Source organism: Toxotes jaculatrix, chromosome 19 (genome assembly GCF_017976425.1).
Source record: "Toxotes jaculatrix isolate fToxJac2 chromosome 19, fToxJac2.pri, whole genome shotgun sequence".
In the NCBI taxonomy this organism is placed as follows: Eukaryota; Metazoa; Chordata; class Actinopteri; family Toxotidae; genus Toxotes; species Toxotes jaculatrix.
Window position 1 is genome coordinate 12,246,900 of NC_054412.1, and position 20,612 is coordinate 12,267,511.

The 20,612-nt window shown below is 41.0% G+C and overlaps 1 protein-coding gene across 2 annotated transcripts in view; it reads left to right on the forward strand.

Annotated features, from left to right (window-relative positions):
• Window positions 1–687: 687 nt before the first annotated feature.
• The window catches only part of LOC121200019 (steroid hormone receptor ERR2-like), a 38,861-nt gene continuing 18,936 nt past the window's right edge, over window positions 688–20,612 (forward strand). The window contains exons 1-3 of one of the 2 annotated variants that reach the window (XM_041065050.1): window positions 688–1,104; window positions 11,484–11,899; window positions 16,514–16,630. In XM_041065050.1, the coding sequence (XP_040920984.1) occupies window positions 1,055–1,104; window positions 11,484–11,899; window positions 16,514–16,630 (583 nt within the window). In that variant the 5' untranslated portion in view covers window positions 688–1,054. Of the gene's footprint in view, window positions 1,105–1,498; window positions 1,625–11,483; window positions 11,900–16,513; window positions 16,631–20,612 lie in introns of those variants that run through there. The other variant, XM_041065049.1, reaches the window with a different exon arrangement.

The window sequence follows — 20,612 nt, forward strand, 5'->3', positions numbered from 1 at the left end:
GCAGCTGCCGTTAGTTTAAAGGAGGGCAGGCTGTGGAAAGCCAGCTCCATGGTGGAGAGGATAAAAGAGTAAAGGGAACAGTTTAGCTCCGTAAGCTGGCACTGAGCCCTCTAAAGCACAGTAAACAGACCTGTTTAAATCATCCTCAGTGAACGTGCCGCTGCTTCTCTCGCTTGTCAGGCACTACTGACCACTCCGCTTTAGTTCTACAGCTGTAAACACCCACTGTGACTCCAAAGACACTCCTCATCCATTTATCTATCTATCTCTCTAATTATCTATCTATCTTTCTTTCTTTCTTTCTGTCTATCTGAGTGTGTTTTAGTAGGGTCTGCCTGTGCCTCTGTGTTTTGCATTACTCCCTTGTGAATGACTGGACACTGACTGGTCGTCCATCAGCCCGTCCCACCACAGTAATCTCTCATCCCCATTGGCCGCTCTCAGGACAGCCTTCCTGAGACCAACCAACAGCTGCTACTCCATATGCACCAAGCCACTCCCTCCTGCTCTTAAAGAGCCCCCCATGTCTTCAATGGAGACTCAATCCCCTCACTGACTTACTCAGCCTGAGTGCGCTCTCACCACCGCTGCTCTCCATCCATCTCTAATCGTTTATTCTCTCTTTCTCTGTCCACCGCTTCCCCGATTTTTGTTCTCTGTCCTCTTCTGTGCACTTGCTTCCTGTTTTATCTTTTCATCTCTACCTCAGGATCTTTTTTCCTCTCTTCCTCTTTCTCTATCATCAGTAAACCCACGCTTCCTGTCTCTCTCTCCATACGCACTCTTGAGCCTGAGTGTGCAGCACCTGTGCAGACTGGAGTTTGTCGGGCCGAGGCAGAAGGTTTTTTTTTTTTCTTTTTCTCTTGTCTGTGTGTGTGTGTGTGTGTGTGTGAGAAGAACAGGAGAGGGAGGGGAGACAACACCCAGGAACACCTGACCAACATTTCATCAAGATATGTGGAGACTTAGGAACTGATCTCCTCCTTCAGCTTTTCCCAAGCTGTTTGTTTATCTGTTTTTTTATTGCAACACCTGGAATGCTTAACGTGGACTGATGGATGTTTCCGAACTGTGCATCCCCGACCCTCTCTGCTACCACAACCAGTAGGTGCATCACTTTCCGCATCTTTTTCCCGTCTCACAGGAATTTCTCATTTCTACTTTTGTTTCCATTTTAGGTGACAGAATTTCATTTACTTCATTTATTGACCTCTGTTTTTTTTTTTTTTTTTTTTTTTTTTTTTTGTTTTTTGTTTTTTTTTTTTGTTTTTTTACCAAAAAAGGAAAGAACAAATCATGAGGAAAATCTGTTTAATTCATTTGTGGGGGGAAAAAAAATGTTGCGCATAAAGTAAACTATTTCAAAAGACAGGGGGTTCCTCGCTTTATCTCAGCTCCACCTCCCCATGTACGGGACAGCAGAGCTCAGTAGTGTCAGTGAGGCTGCAGTAGCGTAGTCCACAGGGAGTCCAGGTCGCATGGTTGCCCTACAGCTGTCTTGCTCTGCATCAGGATTCAGGGTTTAACCTCAACCACAGGGAAGAGCCAGAGGCAGATTAATGCTGACGATATCCAGACGACTATCCTCTGGCAGCAGCCGATGTCCGGCAGTGTCCCAGAGAAAGTAAGCTTTGACCATGCTGTTGTCCAGTGTGTGTGTGTTCTTGAGAGACAGATATAAGTATATCTGATGAGAAAGATAATTGTCTGCCTGTGTTTAGTTAAAGCTTTGATCACTTTTATGTTGCTTACCATTTTTGCTGCTCATGCTCGAATCATGCAGAAATTATAATGAAAGGGACCTAGTGGATAATCTACAAAAGAAAATGCAGTTAATTCTCTTTTTAAATAAGATTAAAGTGGAGCACACTTTGCATACACATATTGTCATCGTGCATTTAGCTCGTAAGTGCAGGGGTCGAGCCGCTTGGTTTACAGGAAATGCAAAGTCAAAGAAACGGCTGGAGAACTGGTCTTGAGTGTTTCACTGTAACGCTCCTTGCATGCCTGGAAAGACGCTCTTGTTTTAAGCAAATATGACTGGATGGGGGAGACCCTTCACTGGGATCCTCTTAATGTTAAGCTGTAGATGGGATTGGAAAGGTTTAACCTGCTTAGCACTTTTTTACAGGACTACAGTGAAGAAAATGTAAGACTCTCTACAAATGAAAAAAAGAAAAAAAAACATCTTCTGTAGTGTTAAATAAGTCAATATCAATTGAGTCTGAGCAGCCGCTGCAGATACATTCATGCAGAAAAAAAAACTCGAAGTGAAATAACTTCAGTAACAACAGTAATAACCGTATTTGTTTAGCAAGAGAAATGATTTGCACTTTAAGTAAGTGATTTGCAGCAATTATTGAAGTGTTTTAAGGACACTTTGCAGAATTCTCATTAACATGTGCATCTTATTTATTTTACATTTATCTACATGGTGGTATTTTAGATTTCTGGCATACAAAATTAAACTGAAGCAACAAATGGAGTGTAAGTTTGACATTAACATTTCAAACTGTTCCGGTCTAAAGTGTGCCGTTCACATAAAGTAAGGATGCAAATAGATTTGATTTAATTACTACAATCAAATTAATTACACACATTTCTCAGCGAATAGATTGAAATTGTTCCAGAAGTGCAGTGTTTAACCACAAGTGTTTAGAGAATTTGTCCATTGTTTTGATATCTCACATGAAAGTAACAGACCTGGGTTTCATTTCTTTTTAATGTGTTTAAATATATCAGTTTCATGTATTGTCTTTTAAGGCCCTGACATTCAATATTGCAATTCCTGTGCAGGTTGCGGTGCAGCTGGAAAAAAAAAAACAAAAAAAAACCCACAACCCTGAGCTCTGCTTTTTCGCATAATCATCAGTTTCCAGAATCTGTAAAACTGCATTTAATGCACGTCTCCAACTAAAACTGTGGTCTTAAGTTGTTATATTTTAGTAATGTAATAGAAAATAATAACTTTATTTTAAGCTATATATTCATATAACTGTATTTTAAGCTGAATTTAGATTCTTAAAAATAATAAAAATAATAATAATAAAAATTTAAAAAAGCAAAGCAACAATACGATGCAGTTAACCTATTGTGACCCTGGACCTGGTCTTGGTGTGTACATGTGTGGGTGAGATCCTGTATGTTCGTGTACATCTGCATATATACCCTGCATTTATGAAAGCAGAGAAAAATATGCGTGTGTGTTTGGGGTGAGGCAGTTCCTGGCTACATATGTACACGCATGTACACATACATGTGTAAATGTAACACACTAACATACTGGTATTAACCACAAAAACCCACAAATGCAAATGTTGCATTTGTGTTTATAACCCAGGGATTAGTACTGAATTTTCTAAATGTGTTCTCAGTGAGTTGATTATATTTCATTTGAGGAGAGCAGACTACAATATATGATACACACTGAATTATTCCAAAAATTGTCTTTACCTCTCAATATTGTTGATCATACTGTCATACACTTTACCACCTGGAAACGGATGTAGTTGTTTATGTACTTGCATACTGTAAATCTGTGCTTTTAGTGTCACATAAAGCTGTACTTAGTTTGGAGTTGGCTTCAGGAAATGCTATTAACCCCTTTAGGACTTTTGGCCCGACAACCAACCTACTGGCCCGAGGTGAGAGGTCTGACGAGTGTAGTGTCCAACTCTCACGCCATGTCTCTGCTGAAGAGGCATGCCTGATGTTAACTCATCAGGCATTATTGCCAGAAATAATGTATTGATATAAATGTATATCTGCACACAAACACACACATATAGCTTTAGATTTAGATATATAGATACAGATATATAGTTTGTCCTCTTTTGACCTTTTTCAAGCATAACATTAAATGACTCAGTTTTACACCACAGTGTTTTTCCTCTGTTGAAAAAGGAAAAAAAGAATTAAAAAATCTAATTTTACATATAAATTGATACTGTAATATGATAACTGTTTTAGTGTTTGGAATTTAAGATTTACTTTTTAGAAAATATAACTATAACAGGACCGTTTTGGTGTTCTGAATTGAAAATCTGAATTGTATGACCAAAATCAACATAACCTGCAGCTGTAATTGTGGATTGAATGACAAAAACTGGACCAGAGGCCATTAAAAGTGCGTAATCTAGTATTAAAATCTGCCTCCTCAGGTACTCTCCACTCCGTTTATTCATGGTAGACACTCCTTTCCTTAGACGCATAATAGAATTTTTATTATGTAAAATACACAATTCTCCCCCAAATGTTTGACAAGGAAATTTTAAACGGTCAGACTAAGTATGTGTCTGTGATCAGCTGTGGTTTCAGCATGGTTAGACATGGCAGTTTTAACAACTGCATCATTTAAACTCAGAGTTTAAATGTTGTCTATGTTGAATTTGCTCCAATAAATCAGATCCATTTTTCTCTCGTTCCACCTGCTGGTCCCATACGTGCCCTTCACAAGCAAACAAACAGGAATGCATAAGCACAGGCAGACAAATGTATGCGCACACACACACAAACACACACACACACACACAAAAAGGCACACTCATAGACACATATACACACACATGTGCGCACACATACAGATGAGACCACAGGAATCACACACTGACCTGGGATCTAATTTTAGCGGTGCCATATCATGGAAACACCTGACTGTGTCTGTTAAGGGAAACACATCATCTTATCATCCGTTGCATCTGCGTTTATTACACTAGTTATGCAGATGGTCACACTGTGCTTAGAGCCTATAGGAGAAACTTTTCCATTCGTCTTACAAAATAAACAGATAAACTCCACGAACCAATCACTGATCTTGTAAAAGCTTTTTCTGAAAACTTAGTCGATATTAACTTATAACAATTATACCACAACAACAATAAATATGCATCATCAGAAAAATAATTCTTAATCAAATCAAAGCAGAATATTATATTTCTTTACAGTGAGCGTAAAACATTTCCTGGCGTTGCTTGTTGCTGTGGGTCAGTTGATGTGTGGATTCGGGTTTTATAAATGTACAGCAACTACTCACTGATCTTACTGACATGTGTTGACTTTTTTCACTGGAAACAGCAATTGAAAAAAAAAGATCTGATACGTAAAGAACACGTTGAAATATTATTATTTCAAAGTGCGCCTGCCACAGAGAGTATTTTGAAACAGACATTTCTGAGACGACATTTGATACGTTACTGACAAATTTGGATCTTAACGCTACATCTGTGTGTCCCTCTAAAGAATTTTTGAGCATGTCAGAAATAGTCAATTGAATTTTTGATGTTTAGGTGTTGGTAACATTAGTGAAAATGTTTTGTTACTTGTGAGGGCAGGTTTCTTCTTTCTGAGTGGACAAAGTTTGCTGCTTCCATCTGTCCCTGCACTTTGAGTGGCGTGGTCACGGTTTGGTTTTAAAACATCTCACCGCGGAGTGATCTGTGGCATCTTTAAGTTTTATAGTTGGCTGATGGGACCGGTGAAATCGGCTGTGAACTGAACCTATGGGTGCTGCGCTGTGCTGTGTTGTGTTCACAGTAGTGGGGAAAAACGCTGCTTCCCTCCAACTTTTCTTTCACCGCCAGCTGTGAGTTTGAGGAAAAATTACCAGAGATAAAAACAATCCAAAACACTGAGGCTCAGTGTTGCATTTTGTCATGACAGTGTTTTCCAAGTGTTCAGACTGTTGGGTTTATTAATGGCGATGGCTGCTGCATATGAGGGTGCAGCCCCAGCTCTGTGGTAGAGTGCTGCTGTGTGACGGCACGAGAGGAGGACTAACTTCATTACATGTCATGACCCCCTCTTGATATAGATATATCCTTTAGGCAACCTGTCAAGGACTCTGAATTCATCAGGATGTAGATGGACGTTTTTTTTGCTGCAGCTATTCAATCCAAACTTGAATGTGGCTCTCATGGGCTCAGGCTGAATACAAGCAGCAGAGAGGACTTCTTAGAATGAGTGTGTTTTATTGATCAAATGAAATTAACACACACACACAGAAGAAGAAGAGGAAGAAGAAGAAGAAGCAGTGCGTCTAATCATGGACGGCATGTTTAATTTAATGGGCCTCATCGTAGCTTCACGAGGTCTCACATTGTGAACTTAATTCCTCTTCACCGTGTTAATTTGCATTGTGTCAATTGACCAGAGTGCTTACTGTATCAGCTTGAGTCTCACTTGAAATTCCGCCCATGCCCTAATACCATTAGGCAAATGCAAAGTTGTGTCATTTACACATTTGGAAAAAGAAAAAAAAAAAAAGGGAGAGAGAGAAAAGCCAATTAACGCCGGACAAGACTCGCTTGTGATTATCAGTGGATGTTATTACTGTGGAGGAGCAGACGTTTGAAGGTTATGTTTCTGGGCAGTAATTGAAATGCAAAATAACATTAGGATCGATGGCCATCTCTGTTTATTTATGAAATCAATATCGTAACTGTCCCTCATGAGTCCCCCTCTGATTCCCAATGACGGCTTAAGTCTCTGCTCGTTTATTCTTTCTCCCCCATAACCTCCTTCTTCTGTCTCTTTTTAAAAGGCAGTTAGGGGTGTGTTTGACTTTGCAGGGAGAGCAGTTTCCTGGAGGTTGGTGGACGTGTATGTAGATGGGGGTTGTAGTCCAGGTAAGGAGACATCATCCATGTGGGAAATCTATGCAATCTCTCCTCGTGGCAGTGACATTGAAGAGGCCATATGCTGGAAGTTCTGTGTACGAGTATGTGTGTACGTGTGTGTGTGTACGTGTGTGTGTACGCGTGTGTGTGTGTGTGTGTGTGTGTGTGTGTGTGTGTGTGTGTGTGTGTGTGTGTGTGTGTGTGTGTGTGTGAGAGAGAGAGAGAGAAGCAGAAGCAGAGTATATGTATGCAGTATAAACGTTGTTCTGGGTCTTACTTACTCAGGAGTGGTAACTTTCAAAGTAAAGATTTAGTGTGAACGTGATTTTTTTTTATCAAAACAAAATTTACAAAGAACGTTGATTTTCATTTTCCACCTTTAGGACATAAATCTGTGTCTATGAGGTCCACTTACCTAATATATTCTAAGAGCTTTCAACGGCATCTCATGGCCTTCTTCAACGAATGCAACCTGCTCAGGTAGAGGAGCATGTGATTAGAGTAACTACCACAGAAAACTGACAAAAGAAAACCTTCACGATTAAAGCACAAGACATGAACTTTATTAGAGCTGAAATAATTAATCAGTTAATCAGTCAGTCAGTAGAAAATTAATCTGCAACTATTTTAACAATTGGTCAATCACGTAATCAGTTTAATCATGATAGTAAACTAAATATTTGTTGGTCAGACACACATCACGTGGGTCTCTGGGAACATGTGATGGACATTTTTCACCATATTCTGCCATTTTCTTGAGCAAATGATTAATTGATTAATCAAAAAAATAATCTGTAGATCAATCGATTGCGAAAATAATCATTAGGTGCTTGCCTTATCTTTTTCCCTTATAAAGAATATTCCCTTTGCAGCCAAGTGATAAATTGAATGCACACACAGTTGAACAATAAAATACATAAAGCGTAAACCTCCCATGTAAAAGGTACAATCACAAAGAGTCACAGAAGAACACAGCAAAATCTAAATTAGACTAGAAACATATTTTTTAAAGAGCAATTACGTCCAAAATAACTGGGTAAACAAGTAAATGAGTCTGACTGAGGTAAACTACTCTGTCAGTCAGACTGACTGATTAACAGAGGGAGGACTGAAGGTGTTTTATGGACACAACGGTTCAGAAATACAGAATTTGACATGAAACAGTTTATGACTGACAGGCTGTGATTCAGGTATGAAACTTGACAGTCAAAGATGTGGACACAGCTTTCAAATTTGAATAATTATGCCTTTTTTTCTATTGTAGAATCAAGATATTACCTCATTGTGCTTCATAAATGTATAGTGACTAATGTCTCTTCCCTAAAAACTGACTACATTATTCACAGCCGCATATGAATCATGCATTTAAATTTTAGAACGCTCACAATTTTTGATGACCTTCATTTGTGCCAACGCGACATGTTGTTGTTACTGCTTAACACTTGGGCGACACACGCTACTCCATTTTCCCGCTCGCATGACCATTCATTTCCCAGACACCCCGGCTGCGGACTAACAGCACAATCTATGTGTCAGGCAGGAAGGGGCACTCAGTTTAAAGCTGATAGAGTTTGCCCCAAACAAGGACGGCCTATCATAGAAAGATTAATGAACTAATTTCATGCATGGCTCCTTGCCTCTGTCCTTCTGCGCTTCCATGTTCGACTGTGTGTTCAGCGCCGTGATTTACGCCGCGTTCCCCCGCTACAAGTTTAACCCCAAGCTTAACAATAATATTTCCCCTCAGTGGGAAAATGCATAGTAAAATATGGAGAGCCAGATTCTTTGACTCGTCAAGAAAAGCATAGCATGAGGTCATTGTGGAGAACTGCTTTGAATATGCATTTTAGATTTTTCTTTTCTTTTTTTTTGGGGTTGTGACTACTGTAAAAATTTATTGTGCTGAAATTCGGAAGGCTTGAAAACATATTTCATGGTTTAGAAAAGAGGTGGATGGATTCAGGATTTATGTAGGGAAGCAGGGGATCTGCAACACTGCCAGCATTAGGAGGCATGCCAAAACACACACGCACACACTTAGACACACACAAACATTTGCGATTTTAAGCTGTTCTGGTGGGACATTTTCACACCCATCACACTTTGGCTCCAAAATATTAAAAAAAAAAAAAAAAAAAAAAAAGGAGGTGGTCACTGATCTGGCATTTCAGGCAGCGTCTCAGTCGTATTAAACATTCTGGACAGCTCTCGAGTTTTTACATGGAGTCGTGTCTAGACGCTCTCTTTCTTTCAGTGAGGTGGACGCACTGAAACCTGTGTGTCTGCTGCTCCGAGCCATCCATTGTGGGAGTGTCTGGGGCCTCTAAGAACGGCAGAACAGAGAAGGCAGGTGACCTTCACGTCTGTCTGATGAGTCTTGCTCGTCTGCTCGGTTTGTACCATTTTTCTGCGCGGCGGAGCAAACACCACCCCATTAGATATTAGGTGCAATGCGTTTGTGTGTGTGTGTTTGAGAGTGTGTGTGTGATGTGTTGCCAAGGGAGCGCGGCGGGTTGAGGAGAGTCAGGCTTCGCTTAGAAAACTCTGTGTCTCTTTATAATAAGAGGGGGAAACCAAATTATGAAACTATGAAGCTATTTCTGTCCACGCGAATTGGTGGTTCGTGCCATTATTTCATTTCGACAGATTTGAAAGGACCCATTAGAAATTTCCATTAAACCTAACAAAAAAACATCTCCCCAGCGTTACTGTGTGCTAAGTGTGGAATGAACTACTTTTTACATATGCCACAATGTACTATTCCATAGGGAATCCCCCCCTATCTGGCTGCAATGATGTATTAACTGTTACCACGCCGCTCTCTCCAGTTCCCTCAGATGGGAGAAAATATACCTTCCAGTTGACTATAGGTGCATGCTGATTGCTAACAAGATTTAACATGAGTCCTGTGAATCTTTTATAAACCGCAGCAGCCTCAGAACGAAGACTAACATTATGTTGTATCGCTCTATCTCGCACTATGTTAACAGTCCTGACTGATTAAAAATGCATAAGGAATGTCTGGGACCCGTAAGAGGAGGGTTTATTTTTTCATGCCTCATCTGGAACAGGAAGGAAGCAGAGGATCAATAGATCTGATCTGGGCCCAGGGGTAGAGGCTATCTCCTCCTCCCTCCCTCCCTTCCTCTCTCTCACTCCCTCCCTCCCTCCACCCGCTACCCGTTAGCAGTTAAAAGAGAGGTTTCATGTTGTCAGGGCCTGATGACTTCATGGCTTTATATAAACACTCATGCAAAGAGGCAACCGAGGGAAAATACGTTTCTAACCACAACACCGAATTTGAAAAACAGGGGCAGCCCCCGGCAGCGAAAGAGAAAAAGTTCAGAGGAATCTGGCCAGCATTAGCTTCCTGTTAGTTTCAGACATTCTTTCCACAGCTTTCACACAATATTTACTAGGATGTAGGGCTGAAGTTGTGTAAGATCAGCACCAACTGTGACAGACAGAGCCAGCAGTTCTAACACGGACCCAAGCCTCATTTCATGCTTTGTTTGAGAGGATATTATTGAAGCCACTGCAAGTACAACAACATACAAAACATGGCAAATAAAGAGCTTTGTATACTCTTTTATCTCTACAAATAAAATCTGCCACAAAAAAAAGTTCCCTTTCTGAGAATTTTTCAGCAAAAACCTGCAGCAATACAAAAAGCCCTCCAGAAACCCTGGTAACCTTTGGTAACAACCTTTGGTCATTGTTTTTTTGTAACGAAAACAGTTTTTGCAGATGATGGAATCAAGTCAGTTCAAGTCAATTTTATTTATCTTTTTCTTTTTTTTTTTGCCCAAAATCAAAAATGTGCCTGAAAAGGCTCTACAGTCTGTACTGGTGGTGTACAGAAACCCTTTAGCCTTAGGCCATTGATTCAGAAAAGTAAAAACTACTAAATAGTCTTTTAATAAGAGGAAAAAAGGAAGAAATCTCAGGAAGACCAACAGAGATGGGATCCCTCTTGAAGAAATAAAATAGACATGATGTGTAAGGAATTACATTAGTAATATCTTACTTTGACTCTTTTCCCAAGCTTAAAATGAAATTTGGGATTATGAACCTCGATCTGAAAATCTCTTCAGCCTCTCCAAGCTTTCACTTGGGTCCATTGTAACTTGGCACCGTCCATTGGCAAACTAACCAGGACTATTGATTGGGTCATGTATTACCCATGATCCTCCATATGCTGAGTGTAACTATCTCTCTCTGTCCATTAACAGCCTTCTGAAGTTTCATTCATTCACTTACTTCTGGCAGCCGACCCATTGTGGGCATTGTTTCCAAGATGTATGGGGCATTCGTTGACATGGTCATTAGTTACCATTTTGCCTGAGAGAAATAAGCTACTGTAGTATATCACTTGGCATTCCAACACATTAATGGTTGTGTCTGTAACATAATCTATCAAACTCAAATGAACCGGCGCCCTCCATCACAGCTGACGGATCTCTCTCGGTATAATCAGGCGATGATGGAAGAAAGCAACATTCACTACATCTTGTCGGACTTGTTAGTGGGGATGTTTTCATTGATACTGCAGTTTTCTGATTTATACTGACTTTCCTGTAAGGTTCCAAAGAGGCAGCCTTTCCAAAGTCCTGTCTCTCCAGTTTTTTTTGTTGAAAGATGAAATGATCTATGGTGCGCTGAGATAATTAGGGAATTTCTTTGTTTTCATGGAGTCTTTACCAAATTCATTTGATAATTTTGATTTGTTTTTATTTTTATTTTATTTTAACAATAAGTATCACTTTTTAAATTTTACTGTAGTTCAGCTGCTCCCTGCGCTGTACTGTATTTACAGTGAATTTAATACCAAAACTGACTGCAGCTCTGGCCCTGTGTGTGTTTATCCAGGTTGCTAACCAGAATGCCCTCTGAGGACCGACATCTATCCTCCAGCTGTGGTTCTTACGTCAAAACCGAGCCTTCCAGTCCTTCCTCCTCACTAGTCGACACCGGGAGTCACCACAGTCCCAGCGGCAACTCTGACGCCAGTGGCGGCTACATTAACGGCACCAGCGGACGCTCACACGCCCTGGACTCCCCACCCATGTTCAACCCGGGAATGCTGGGAGGCGGCAGTGCCTGCCTACGCCGCTACGAGGAGTGCTCCGGCAGCATGGCAGACGACTCGCCGATCAAGTGCGAGTACATGCTCAATGCCATTCCCAAGAGGCTGTGCCTGGTGTGTGGCGACATTGCCTCAGGGTACCACTACGGGGTGGCCTCCTGTGAGGCCTGCAAAGCCTTTTTCAAAAGGACGATACAAGGTATTTCCCACTTTCTCTTTCATTTTTCAGTGGCTCTCCTGAGCTCCTCTCCACTGCCTGTACATGCTCAGTTAAACCTGAGAACACTGTTTATTCTGTAATTTCGCAGATGGTTGAATGTTCTGAATTCTTACACATTTAACCCTGGTGTACTGTCACTTTTATCACAATACAAAAGGGCAATTTATCATGGCAATTCTAAATACTTTCTTATTAAGTTTACCATGATAGTCGTGATTGCCAAGAAAGCGTATTGACCTGACGAGGAATCCATTGTCATGTGTCCCACGTGTTGCTCAGAGCTGGTAGCCAACCCTCTGCTCTTATGGGACTAATACAGTGTAGTGATTACGAGTGTCTACAGCAGGCATTAGGCCCAGAATGTAAATCTGCTCTGGGTTGTGATCTTTTTTTGATGCGTTTGCGTGTGAATCGTACGTCTGGCATCGACTCTGCCATGTGCGGGAGCTCTTCCAGAGTAATCACTTGGACAGAGATAATATGCCACAAAATGAGATGCTGAATCTGGAATTTTATCTGCAGCATTTGCGTCTATAGACATGAAGTCAGACAGCAGGTTAGTTAGGCCGTGGCAACATTAAGGCAAATAGATTTAAAACGTTTTCTGTCCAAACTCCTCTGAATTACCATACCATCTTCTTCATTCCCCTTTTTAATTTTATTGGTAGTTGGCAAAAACCATACTAGTGTATTACTGCCAACAGAATGTAAGGAGTGTAGCTGATTTGCTAAACATAGGTGGTTAATTCACTTGGCCTCTTTATCTTCCTGTTTCTGCAGTTGGAAACCACAAGTATAAAATAATAGTGACTTAATTGACAGTTATAGTGTTTCCTGGCTGCTGTCTTTACAAACTCAATAGTTTCTACTTTTGCAGTAACAGAAATATATGTCAGTGACAACACCTATACCACACAGTTCAGTTAAGTTATATTTATATTGCACCAAACCATGACATACATTATCTCAAGGCCCTTTACAGAGTAAGGTCAAGACCTTACAATATTGTAGAGGGAAACTCCACAGTTCCCATCATGAGCAAGCACTTGGCATGTGACCTTTTATTAGTATTTTTGCTCAGCTGATATTTCTTAAAGCACACAGGATACAAAAATGACAACATTTACTAGAACTGGTGTTTTCACATGTACTCACTTAGGTCTAGTGTGGTTTAGATGACAGGCAGATCAGATGCATTTTCATAAGTATCTGGCTTATTTAAGATACCCAATAATTAGCTGAAGTCAGATATTTGATCACCAGACCATTTCTTTAAAGTAAGTTCTTTGCTTTTATGCTGTGGGAAAGATTTACATGTCCCAATCAACAAACTGGCTACACATGTCTCAATCCGACCAGCAACACAGTGCTGTCTGTAAATAGTGCTCATGTGTGACTTTGTTGCCAGCTCTTCTTCTTCTTCTTCTTCTTCTTTCTCTCGCTCTCCTTCGTGGAGGGCAGGCTCGTAATGAACCTAATCTGTCCGTCATTCGTCCTGAGCCACGGGAGTTTCAGTCAATAACAATCAGTGTTGGGTGACTGTAATTAAGAACCAGGCATTTCATTGGGAGAAAGTCAAGGAAGGAGGGTGGGAGGTGTGGATCTGTTCTTTGCCCCCGGGCCCCTCCACCCAAGGGGGAGGTAGACGGGGGCCAATTAGAAGCTCAGGCACGCGTTGTCAGGGCAATAACAGAGGAAAGGAAGAGAGGAGAAAAAGAGAGAGAGAGAGAGAGAGAGAGAGAGAGACGCTGAGAAGTCCTCTAAATAAAAGGCAGAGGGACAAGGGACAGGGGACATGGTCATTCACTGAAAGGAGAAGCTGCTTTAATGGAATGGTAATCAGGAAGGGGGGTCCCGGCCTCGGTAAAGGAGGAGGACAAGGAGAGGTCCAGCCTGAGTGGAGATGAGCGCGTGGATAATAGCATGGCATAATAATATATCAAAATTTAGAGGGAAAATAAGAGAGGTTAAGGAAGGATATGAGAGTGGTTGAAATGTCCTTTGAGAAATAAAGGTGGACACAAGACCTGATTAACTAAGAGGGTATGCCGACAGTGAGCTTTTAGAGGTAGGCAATTTAAGACTATTCTGGACCCCCAATGCAAACCCCCCCCCCCCCCCCCCCCCCCCCCCCCCCCCGCCTTCACATATACACACAAACACACATTATCTCACCAGCACACACACAGTTTCTTTTTGTTCATTTCAGGGATAAAATGTTCACTTTAATAATCAGGAAAATATTACATGAATTTTACATCAAAAATCAACTGTATTCTATTATTTTTGTTTAATTATATAATTTTAAATAATTATACATAGTATATATTTATGTTTATGACTAAACTAAAATATGAAGAAGAAAAAGGCAAGCAAGGTGAAAAGACAATGAGGAACATCTAAACCAAACCTGTGGCCAAATTTTATACATAATAATAAGCAGGTTTTGAGTGTTTCCACAGTGGAAACTGGAAAAAAATAAGTATACTTACATCTACTGCTACACAACAAAGTCAGAATGCACACTAAATACCACTATTCACTTTACTTATGTATAAGAGACTCTCAGTAATTTACTCTACAGTGAGCACTAAACTGAGATTTTGACCTCTTATGGATCATCATCGTTTTGTGTCATCACAGACAGCTGTAGTTTTCCACAACAGAAAAATGCAAATCATTGCACTGTGGGCAGAAACTAGTGCACATGCCATGGAGCCTACTTTTTTTGTTGTATTCTTGAAATGTTTAAGGGCTCTACACAGTGCATTTCACACTCAGAATGCAGACACTTAAATGGTGGACATTAAATAAAGTGCACTATATAGTAAATAGGGAGTGATTTAGGGACACTTCCCTCCCCACAGTGGAGAAGCTGCTCGCAGCTGCAAAACATTACATCAGTGTTGGTGAGACAGCTCGAGGAAGCATTAAAGCTTAATCTTAAAAACATTTAGTTTCTCAGTGTGAAGTTCATTGACACTGGCATTTCAAAGTTTGGTGTCCATTAGCACACATATTGCATTATTTTCTGGTTCTACAAAATAGTGCATTAGTTTTCCCCTAATTCCATGCTACACACTCATTGTATACAGTACATACTGTGTAGTAATTGTCATAATATAATGTTTTTGCTGTGTACATTCATTTCTTGTAGAATACAACAAACAAATGCACTTCACTGTCTTGTACTGACGGGAAATGATGCAAGCAGTCATCAATCAAACTGTGACTATAAAATGCCACTTTTCAATTAGTACGCAGTTTTTTTGTGATCCGACGTCTCTCTTGTGTGAATGTGTTTTGTGCATTGCATTGTGGGGCATTAGTGCGCATCAACAGTACAACATTCAAAACCTGTTTCTAAATAGTATTAAGTATGAAATTGGGACAAAGCCATTATATTGTTGTGTTACTGCACAAACAGTATACTATGACTTTAAGTATATTGTATATGCTGTATACAGTTAGTTTGTAGAAAAGATCTGGCTTTTTATCCAGACATGTGCGCTGCACTCTGTTTTCCCTCTGCTAACGCCTCTCAGTTTAAAAGACTTTAGCTACCCTGAAACCATCGGCAGCCTCTGCCAACATCCTGGCATGGTGCCCCGGGCCCCTCACTGTGCATGTGACCCTGCTGGCACCATCGATTCCAGGGATCCGGACAAATGTTGGCACCTTCTCCTTGTCCAATAGGGGGTTATGTGTGTGTGGCGAGGGGGAGCAGATCTGGCAGATCTGCAACGGACAACACCTGGTTTGCTGTTTTTAGGTACCATTAATACATCTCTGGACTTACGGGACATTGCTTAAACATTCAATCAAGGGATTTGGATACTTGGGAGGATTTGTCATTGGATTTTTGGGGTCACGTCAACTTTTGAAGTGAGTGTGTAATGATCCGGAAAGAAATTGTTAACCGGAACCTGGTGAGAAAGCCAGGCAGCGGTTACATGGCAGCAGATTCAATATGTCTGCATTTCTGGCTGTTTTTGGACCCCGAGTGATTAAATTGCATAGGAAATATTTCCATAGTGAGCCAACAGCCGTCGAGACGGACTTGAATAATACATCGAGCTTTGCTACATGATATGGGAGCCTTAGATTGGCCAGTCTTACAGCAGCTCTTGGTCTTTACTGGAGAACATTATGCAGAGCACTCGGCTGCGCGTCCATCTCTTAGCCCTTGCGTTGTTGAGGGAGGGCAGCTTTCCCATCATCCTTTAGGTGAAGAAGGATGGGCTGGAAGGGGTCGTGGCGAGCCTTGCAGAGAGGACGCTCTGCATTAATGAAGCTAATTTATCTGTGAATCAAAATGGGGGTGGTACTCTGGGGCGGGTAGGTGCTTTTTACATGTCCCATCAAAATGCCACTAAACTCTCCTCTCCTTCAGGAGTGTCACATGGGGTCACCTTGGGACAGGTGTGTATGTGTGTGTGTGTGTGCACATGTATATTGTGTCTTTTACTGTCTTTCTGCGTCTGTTGTTTACCATTTCTGATTTGATCTCTTCTATGCAGTCCCTTTAAAACTCCTCCTGATTTTTGAAATGCACACAGAATTAAAGACAACATGTTTTCCTGTGTTTCACAGGGAACATCGAGTACAGCTGTCCGGCCACCAACGAATGCGAGATCACCAAAAGGAGACGCAAATCATGCCAGGCCTGCCGCTTCATGAAATGTCTTAAAGTTGGCATGTTAAAAGAAGGTGAGCGCTGATTTTATTTAACGATTGCTTTTCTTATTTTTTGTTTGTTATGTTTTTCTTATTATTTATTTTAGCGTGATATATCACATGCTTTTCATATCAGTCAGTGTCCTCAGGTTTTAGACTGTCTGAGAAAAAAACTGAGCATTTTGAACAGTTCACCCTGGACATTTTTTTTACTATTGTGTAACATTTTATAGATCAGAATTAACTGATAATAGAAATGTTAGATAGCTGAAGTCCTGGTGAGATTTGAAACACGGTTTTATTGCATTGAAAAGACAACAAATTAGGATAAAGAATTACTCTCATGTGTCTAATTTCTGTTGTATTAAAATTTAATGAATTAAACCCTCCTCTATGGGACCAAAAGGCCTTATAATAGCCAAATTATGAAAGTATTCAGAAACGTATTAGACACTGTCAGGATTTTGTAACCAAGCTTAAAACAAGAGGGTTTTTTTTATTCAGATGTCTATTACTCAGATTTACATATTGGAACAAAGGAGTCAGTTATCAAATTTTTTAACATAGACATTTGTCTCATGTCAGTGAATCTGATATATTCTAACAGTCTCACTGAGGGCTAAAAGACTGGTCAGTGATCAGATATTAAAGCCAGCTGTTGCCTTAGGGAGACACCAGTGACATCACCCACATGCCTTACTCACCTCTCCTCACACCCCTGAGCCTCTCAGCGTTGAAGTCAGACGGGTGGAAAAAGCTGCTGAGTGTGATGTTCCTACCAAGACTGACTGAGATGTGTAACACTACTCTTGAAAAGCACAAGCTGTTCCCCCAAGAATTCCCTCTCCCATGGGCTCTGGGTATCTCTCTCCCTCTCCCTCTCCCTTTCCCCCACCCCCCCCTCTCTCTCTCTCTCTCACCCTCGCTGTCTGTCTGTCTCCCTTCCCCTCTCTTGCCTGGCATATTGATCCGCTAAATGCTTTCCGAACATCCCACCTCACTTCCTGCATGTGTTGTTTCTCCTCCACCGAGAGACCTCTGGGAGTACAGAGGGAAAATCTAGCTGATAGATTATCTTGTTCTTTTTTTCCTTTTTTTCCACTGGAAGAGAGTTTTCGGTTTTTGTTGTTTTGTTTTGCATTTGTGTGTTTAGCTAGAAGAATCGTTCTACACCGATGCATCGAGTTATGCTTCTGTAAAGAGTATTATCATAAGATACTGCATGAGGTGAAAGGGACAGGTGCATGCAGGTGTTGGTTATTGTAGTTTACCTGTCTATTTGGCTTACTTATCAGTTGCAGCACTGGATGTGGCAAACAGCTCATAGAGGCAATAAAGGTGCTTTAAAACCCTTTACTCATAATTTTAGTGCAATTAGCATCAAAAAAACAAACTCATTCTCGGAGCCATAACTCAGTCAGATCTGAGCACGCAGACCTGGTACACATATTTTTACATTCAGTGTGACTTACACGCTCAGAGGATCATCATCACTGTCCCAGATATCCATCATAAATAAGTGTCTTAAATCCAGATAGAAATCATAGGGAAAAAAAGACGGGGGGGTACAGCACAGTGTCAGGACATTATTTGATCTCTGATGGCACCGACATCCCTCCACAAAGGAAGGACCAAAGTGACACTCTACTAAGTAAAACGATCAAGATCTGGAGTTCAGCCCACTTCTGTCCACACTAATTGTATGATATACATCCTAATATAAAAAGAAATGTTTACAGAATTTGTTTTATAGGCTTCAGTTAGAGACATAACAGTCATAAATTTCCTACAATCGTGGTCATACAGTTTTTCTTGTGTTCTCCACCAGCACATCTCGTAATAGAAGCTAGCAGCAGTTAACTGTAATCTGTGCTAGTAACACAAGACTGTATGTCAGGCTCTTGGTTCACTTCCACGAATGCAACTTCACTGTGCACTGACGTGGCAGTATTTGTTCATCTCATACTGAGGGGTCATCCATTGTATTGCCATTACCGCACTATTTATACCTGCATCCACTCTTGATGTGTTCATCCCGGCCCAAATATCTCACACCGAGGCTTTGACTCTCAGCCAGAAAAAACACAGTTGCTTCAGAAACAAAGCTGAAACTATTAGCGCATGCTTAAAGGGAAAACGGCGGGGTATTGTCCGTAGCGGGCTGAGCTAAGCCGTTGATGTGGACAGTCAGTGCGTGTGTGTGGGGGGGGTTGTGTGTGAGGGAGAATTTGATGCCGTTAGCCTCCACCACCTGCCGCTCCTGAGACGCAGCATCACAGCCACCGCGACAGGTGGCACAGTAGGTGATTCTCTGAAAGTGATGGCATTCAATTAAAAGGAAAAAGGACATTTAATCGTGGCATAGTGCTGCGCCATGGCCTCTTACACACTTGGGGAACTTTGATCGTGGAATCAGTGGGGGAAGGGCAGCGGCTTTCCCTACCTACTTCACGGGATGAGATCACCGTTTAGTGGTCAAGGGCTGATCATAGAAACGGAACAATCACATACTATAATGTGAATGTAGGTGTTATGAATAATGTAATCTGGTGTTAAGAGCAGTAAATGTGACCAAAAACAAGACATCTGCTGGATAAAAACTGTAATAGAAAACATGTTTGGGTGACATAAGATGAAATCAGTGGTTTGTCAAACAGGTCTAAATTCTCCACCACCTGCAAATCTCTGTTTCTACTTTAAAATATTTTATTGTATGAATATTAACATACACATAATGACCAATATATCAGTATTTTATTCAGTGTTTTAACTCTTTTTGACATGACTCACATTAAAAACTAAAAGAGCTAAGTGTGTTTTTACTTTTTATAGTGTGGCAGAGGAATGACTCGCACCACAGATGATGCTGAGTGAACTTTTATTGTCAGCCATTTTTAAAGTATCTAATATTTCCACCAGGGCCCTCTAAGCTCCACTTTAAGTGTGCCATCCTGAATTATAAAGTGCCAGCTGCCAGAGTCGGACCAGCACCACTGGTGGGCAGGGGGAACCCGTCCTCTCTGTAACACCTGCCACTGATCAGCTGACTTCAATTTTTTAAACCTGGTTTGGTGGATACAGGTGTATTTAGAGTTCGGTGTAGGTCCAAAGAAATCAATTATTCTGCAGTAGCAGCTCAACACACTTAGGCAAAGAGCAGGGAAAGCAAAATGTGTCAGTAAATACATAATGTACAGTTTATCATCCCTCCTATGTTTAAGTAACACAAGGATATTTGTCCTTTACGTACTAAGTTTGCTTGTGTTTGCACATTAAGTGAGTTTGGATGTGAGTGAACAGTTTTTGTGCCAACGAATGAATTTTTGTGTTTTATGTCGTGTCTGAGAGTAAAATCAGAGAGACTCATGGAAAAAATATTGTAGATGACAGGCTTCCTTCCAGATCCGGCTTTACTGCTGTGCCACGGCAGTGCGCCTGGATGAGCTTGGGTGGACGGTAGCGGCAGGCGGCTGTTTGAGGAAATCTGCCTCGCTCAGTGACCCCTTAAATGTCCAGCTGAGGCTGATAAAAGGTCACAGGTCCAATGGAAAAACCCTCACGTAATTACAACTCGCGGAAGGTATGGTGTCAGTCACTACTGCCAGGAGTCAGTGCCCGCAGCTAATAGCGGCGCTAATACCCCCATAGCGTTACTGTATGGTGTTAAATGATGCATGAATTTTCTGGACTGAATTAGCATTTTTTGACTTTGTGGTTTGAGTCACTGTTGTTATGTCCTGCTATAGATGAATCCTACATCTTTATTTTTAGTCTTTCGCAGTTTTGGTGCTGCGGTGAAATGTTCATAGATCTTTGACTGAGTAATCATATCATCATGTTAGCAAATTAGCATGTTCAAAAAGTATGTCCTTTGGAAACAGAAGCACACAACCCCTTAAACCTACTGAAACTCTGTCATGAACGAAAATTTTTAGCAATTTCAATAAAAGACACTTAAGCCTTTGCTCTTCTGAAGTCAGTGCTTGTTTTAGCATTAGCTCTGTGTTTCTGTGGC